A 6,821-nucleotide genomic window follows, 5' to 3' on the forward strand; every position below is an offset into this window, starting at 1 on the left:
CGGCATTAATCTCTTGAAGTGGTTCAAGGTAATGGTTATTATTATCATTATTATTTTGCACGCTTTCCACCCATGTGTTAAATTGTGTCTGTGCAGATACGATGGGAAATGGGGGGTTGCCTGCCCGTGGCAAATCTTGTTGACTCAATCCACATCATTGGCTGCAGCTGCGTCGTTGATTCACTGGTAAGGTCTGCATTGCCACTATGTGTGTGTGATAACATCTCCTTTGCATACACTCTGGAAGCCAGCAGCAAGATTCGTCCGATGTTTCTGGAGACAGCCGCACAGGCGTATTACCTTGATTCTCAAGTGAGCCTCACTCAGCCGATGAGACATCGAATGTCACAACCGGTCAACCAATGCTGCTGAAATAATGCACTCTCAGAGGGCTCTGTGACTGATGGGAAGTATTAGAACACTTTTATGTAGCGGTACAGAAATGGGAAGGAGGCGGATTGTCTGCTCATTAATATCGTTACATTTTGGTGCCGGTCAATCCTGGACAGGTGGGAAACCCTAGCCTCACCCCTTATTAGACTGTCATCACTGTGCACAATTGACCTTTTTTATTTAAATGTGACATTCAGTGAAACTTGCTCACTTATTATATCAGTAGTATTACCGTATAAATCTTCTTATCACACGATCGTGCGAATTCAACTCGAAGTGATTGTCTCTTGCAGAATGGCATTTGGTTTGGCTTGGGATGGGCCCTGGTGTTCTTGTTCATCAGTCTCATTTTCGCCGTCAAATTGGCCAAGTACTTCCGTCGAATGAAAAAAGAAGACGCCTTTGAGAGGTAAATAAGCAACAACAACAAAACGTGTATAAACGTATTTTTTGAAATATGTATAAAGTTTTAAAAGCGTCAAGGCGCAGCCCTGCAATTGCTTTCTCATGACACTGCTGGTGGAAGGGCCTACACTAGAGGGAGCTCTGGAGGGACTCTCTAGGGCAGTGGTTCTTCTTATCCTGGGGTGCACGCACCCCCTGGGAGCGCTAGATGCCCTTTCTGGGGGTGCGAGACATGCCAGGTGTTTTTAGAAGGTAAATCATCAAAACAATTGATGCACGGCCCCGTAAGTACAACTACTTTGTTTCATCAAACCTATGTATTCATTAACATACATTTTTTTTACGATCGAGAACCAAGGCTGCAGTAAAGGGATAGCAACACTGCTCTAGAGGGCATTTGGTCTACTCTTCCACAACGGCCATAGGCGGGAGCTCCCTGACTACATCCCACCACACGTGACCTGCCTATAGGACCTCCGACTAGCATGGTTGGCTATGTACGGTGCGAAAGAGGTTCAACATACAGAATCACTATCGACTGACTGTGGTGTAAAACATTAATCCTGCTGGTTGGACAGAGGCAGTAGTGGGAGGGGATTTAGGAAACTTTCCCATTGGGTGAACTGCCACCCCAGGAGATCGAACCAGTGACCTCGAGTCCAACATGCAAACCATTACACCACAGCAGCATCCAGATATGGCAATGGCATAAAATATGACAATATATAACTATATATAAGTAGAGAAGCTCCCACGGACGTACTCGGAGACGGAGGTAAGTTAAAGGCTTTCACCAGGGTTTATTAAAGCTTAACAATAACACACAAGGGTACACAATTCCCAGGGGCTAGGGGTCCTACTCTGAGTCCGGGTCCCTGCCGGCTAGCTCCGGTCTCGCTCTCTCGTGTCGGATCGTGGACTCTGCCGACTCCACCGACCGGAGAGAGAAGCACCTCTATGGCTACCACCGGCTTCTCCCCAGACTCACTACTCGATCCCTCTCTCTACCCCTGGTTCCCTCTTCACCCTGCTTACTCTACCCGTTCCCACAGTGACCCCACTTACGTCACGGGGTCTCCCTTAAGTACCTAGGAGACGTGACGTCATCGCACTGAACGGCACACCTGACGTCACGTCCCCATTTTACTCCTCTACATATGTATAAAACAATAGCAAATAACAATAGATACAACAATGGCATTAAATATAACAACGCCAGTTAGACTTTTGGGAAAGCCTCACAATCTCAAGACCCTCTTTTTTACAGGAGGGTCCTGCTTTTGTGATGTTTGACCAGCTCCCACGCGTGAGTGTTTGGTTTAACATTGGAGGAAACCAGAGCGGCCAGAGAAAACCCCAACGATTGTCATCCTCTCAGGCGCATTCCATCCCCTGGCCTTCTCCTTAAGGTTTCGTTGGACATGGGATTGTTTTTTTTAACACGTGCTACTAAACAGCGGATTCATTCGTTTGCCGTCATTGTTTTTCAGTCCGATGTACACGTCTGGAATAAACAAGGCCTACAGCCCAGACCCTGAAGAGTTTGCTTTGCCAAGGTAAGCAAGATTCTGTTCACCGATATTATCGCGAAGGTACTGCCCTGAAACGACTTGCTCATGCTACTGCTAGAAAACGAGTCAACTATACGTAGCTCCTAGAGAGGCCCCCTCTTGGCAGTATTTGGCCTACTCTTCCATGCAGCCCAGACGTATCGGAGGAGGAGTTACCCTCGCATTACCCCCAACCACACCGCAATCTGACGGATTCACTAAACTTCGGGGGACGTGTTCACACTGCTGGGTAGGCAGGTGTTTTGGGGCGATTTAAGAAACTTGCTCCATCATTTCAACTGCCGTGCCAGGAGATCGAACCGGCGATTGCAAGTCCCATGCACCAACCATTATACTTGTGGCAGTATCCCCTTACTTGTGGTCTCCCAGTGAATGCTGATTTGGCTCAGTGTGAACCCAGCGATAAATAAAAATGGCCCAAAGCTTGTATATATTAGACAACAAGCATATATGTAATTGAATACTGCAGTGGAATATGGTTTGTAAAAACAAAAAAGTTATGTAAATAAAATAATAAGATTGTCCTCTAATGATCGTCATTGTTTCACTGAGTCCCAAATGTTCAATGCAAAACAAAGAATCACTTCAATAAACTTCCTTTGTCCATTCTGCAGACATTGAATTCGTTTTTACCAAAGTTGCAGAAAGATTTACAAAATATTTCACGCTTCAAACGGGTCCAGGGCTTACTCGTGTAAACACATTTTGCTGGAGAAAATTGGTCTCGAAAGCCCATAGGCTGATGCGCTATAGATTGTTTTTATTATATACATGGCTCACATGATTTGAGTTTTTTTTTATTGTGACATCGTTTTTATTAAAGAAAAAAATCCTCTAAAATCCGAAATTAAGTGAGACAGATTTTGGGATAAACCCAGAGGCTACTTTAAATAAACAAACATTGAAAAAAAAACACCAATCACAGAAAAACTCCAACACTCGTTAATGAAGCTCTGAGGGGTAGGATAAAGGCCGGCGTGCTTTTGTGCAGATGCAATTCTAAGGCTGTATACCCTTCCACTGTGTGACATTCGGTGAACCCATGCCCCGCTGGATGCCACGTGCTCTGATTGTGCCCTTTCGGTACCCCCCAGCCAACACCAAATGATTTGTGTCACATTTATTTTTGCAACCAAGCAAAATGTTCAAGCCCCTCACAACATCTCACCAGCCGTGCGGTTAGCCACAACCTTCCACCCCTGGACTTCGTGCGAGGTGGCGGTGGTGGATCGGTTGAAATTACACGAAAGTGTTTTTTTGTTCGTTAGATTAATTACATTTTTTTTAAACAAACCGTCAATACTTAGCCAAGTCTTATAACAGACACGATGACAATGGCTTTGTGAGCAAAGATGCAAACTATCGCACGAGCCCAAAGCAACGCGCTAACAGCAACACCGCCACAACGGACTAGCGAACACGGTGATAATATGCCTTCAATGTTCGTTATGTGTAACTGTAATTAAGATATAATTATTAAACAATTATTATATTATTTTACAGACACCCCCACCCTCCATAACTGGAATGGCTCTTTCCCCCAGATTGGGCTGGTTTGCTGTATACGATGCTGTGCTCATGAACGTGAAGGATTGCATTGGACTGGGTGTTTTTTTTGTGTGTGCTTGTCTTTGTTTGCGTCGCAGAGCCAAGTCGGGACACGGACCGTGAATTTGAGAAAACGCCGTTTCAAACGCAGCATGGAAGTCATTGCCCTTCCAAGAGCAGCAACCGTTTGTTAGAGGAAATAATATCCTGGGCAATGCACATTTTAAATTTGAGGGATTGCGAAGCTTGTTCTGGAAATCACGCACTAATTTCACGCTTTTAATATATCCGTTGTGTCCGATTAAACGCTTCAGTTGATTTTCGTTACGTTAATCCACGGCAATTGAAACTCGGAATCAGTTGTGTTTCACTTGCAAACAGCAACACGAATGACTTGAATTTTTGCTCTTGAGAGTGTCATCTGTTTTATTCGGTGCGCATGTCATATGGAACTTTATAACCATTATTTATTTTAGTATTCGTTATTTAAAAAAACGAAACCTGGCGTTTCAGCGCTCTTCAAATAAATACGTTCGTACTTGGCGTGATGTCACGTGTGCAGTCCGTATTGATTCTAATTTGGAATATATACACGGCGAACCTCTAGACTAATCAGGGGTTATGCGTGGGAGCGATGAAATGGACAAAACAGAAACACGGATGATGCAAAACTCATGCTAATCAGGCTACGTAGCAGCAAACAGATGTATTGTTCAACCACTCGGTCGGTTTATTTTGGGTAAGGCCCATTGAGCTCAGACGCTCTGTTTTTCATTGGAGATGCGGCCAAAAAAGGCCGAGCGTGTTGCGTGGAAGATGCATGGTTTACGGGGGTCGCATCGAACAAAAACTGGGGAAGTATTTAAACTTGACCAAGGCATGAGAAATTCACTCGGCAGAAGAACTTGCAAATCTCGTGAGCGATCGAATGGGGTGGGGGGGAGACGGATCCACTTAGAATGTCATCTCATTTCTACTGCTCCTCATTGCGAGAGAGGATCACCTTGCTGACAGAACGAGGACGCACAGCGATGAGCACAAAAGAGCATGCAATGCCACATTTTCTGTTTAGTTTTGTTTTGCAAGTACGGTTAATCCGTAACCCCCCCCCGCCCGATAACGGAGAGTTAACTGTAATCAAAAGGTTCTCTATCTGATTAAATTAATTAAATGTACGATTGTGTTTTTTATCAGCACGCATTACAGCGTTATGTTATTTAAATAACGGGAGCCTGTTGTGTATCACGCATATCACGTCCTCAAGCTGAACGGTAAACATTGTTCAAGATAAAGATCCCCCGTATAGCCTGTAACAGACTGCTGGGGCAAGTGCTGTTAGTGTGCAGCACCTATGATGGCCGTGAGCGGGAATCGAACTCGGGTCACCTGGTTCGAAGTGCAGCACGCTAACCAATATGCCACCGCTCCCCCCTATTTGTATACACATTCACAGTCATCCAATGGATCTGTCAGTCACAGTGCTGAACAGTCTTTCATGATTGCAACGAAGCCAACAGCATACATGAAACCTCATGAAAGATCTTGAATTGAAATCAAGTTTACTCTCAACTAAATCATAACATCGATGATGTCAATTGTATGTCCCAGGGGTAAGCCTCACTGAGTCTCACTCATATTCCGGAGGATCTTGCAATGGGGATGTTTGGCCGATTCTAACGACCACTCCTCTTAACGACTAATCGCTTCACGACGGGCCTCTACAGAACCTAATGTGTAGTGTAGTAGTGTAGTGTAGAGTAAGACCCGTTTTAACCACCACCCCCATTAACGACTAGTCACCTATGGGTCTCCATAGAGCCCAATGTGTTCGCTTACCGGCCATTCCCCTGTTAACGACAGGCTGTTGTAGGTACAGTAAATATTTATGAATGCATTGCTTAGCAATGTTTATTTTAACATGTGTTCAGTGTTGTTAGTATCTGTATGTATTCATATCCATTGTTTCAAATATTATACAGTACGTTTTTGGGGTGAAAAAGGAGGTAACTTTCGACGCTATTGGAACGAATTAAGCCTTCGAGCATGCATTTCCTACACTCGCTTAACGACCAAATCACTTGGCAACCGTTTTCATTCAACTTAATGACCGTCAGTTGAGAAGAGGGGGCCCCTCTCGTACTCTCCTCGCCACACCTTTTGTCTCGGCCTCGATGTGCGCTGCGTTGCACCGCTATCCGAGTAGTTAACCTCACATCCAATAAATCTTCAAAGCCAGGGTGAACATCCGACTCCAAACGTAATTTATTGAATTGAACGAGGTAAAACTGATGGAAAAACACAGCACAGATACAGCATCTGTTACTACTTGGAAATATGAATACAATGAATGAACACTACAGCATCATAACATTGTCTTAGATAACTATGAAACGCAATAGATCCTGGATGGACCAGGCACCTACATTAGTACTGAACAGCTATACAAGAGAATAAGCTGTGTTAAATAAAGGCACATCGTGTAATCATCACACTTCACCCCAAATGTACAGCACTGCATAAAACACTGAGCTGTGGATTAGACATTTCGTCATCCTTGCTCTCAAGATCGCAATATAGTAACTTGGGTACAAGTTTGACTCGACTAATTCAATTACAAGTAACATTCACAATAAGGCAAGTTGCATGCTTCGTTGTTAACTAGGCCTCGTATTTATTATAACAATTTAACTGCATTATAAAAGGCATTTACAGCATTATAACTGTAATTCTAACATAACAGTGTAATGCGAGCGTAAACGGGGTTCGCTGCTGGGCTCTGGGCCAATTATACGGCCCGGGGTATTGGGAGGCGGAGCCCAGTATGGGGGCGTATGGGAGGGCCCGCCGTTCACCTCGGGTCCAATCGGAAGCGGGGTGAGTGGGGGCGGAGCCTAGGGGCGGAGC

The 6,821-nt window shown here is 44.6% G+C and overlaps 1 protein-coding gene across 1 annotated transcript in view; it reads left to right on the forward strand.

The window, feature by feature from the left end:
• The window catches only part of LOC144731801 (prominin-1-A-like), a 46,873-nt gene extending 42,413 nt beyond the window's left edge, over positions 1-4,460 (forward strand). The window contains exons 21-24 of the mRNA XM_078613049.1: positions 97-186; positions 687-802; positions 2,289-2,354; positions 4,016-4,460. Coding sequence (XP_078469175.1) covers positions 97-186; positions 687-802; positions 2,289-2,354; positions 4,016-4,040 — 297 coding nt within the window. The 3' untranslated portion in view covers positions 4,041-4,460. The remainder of the gene's footprint in view (positions 1-96; positions 187-686; positions 803-2,288; positions 2,355-4,015) is intronic.
• The last annotated feature ends 2,361 nt before the right edge of the window (positions 4,461-6,821 follow it).

Source organism: Lampetra planeri, chromosome 40, assembly GCF_965212315.1.
Source record: "Lampetra planeri chromosome 40, kcLamPlan1.2.h2, whole genome shotgun sequence".
NCBI lineage: Eukaryota > Metazoa > Chordata > Hyperoartia > Petromyzontiformes > Petromyzontidae > Lampetra > Lampetra planeri.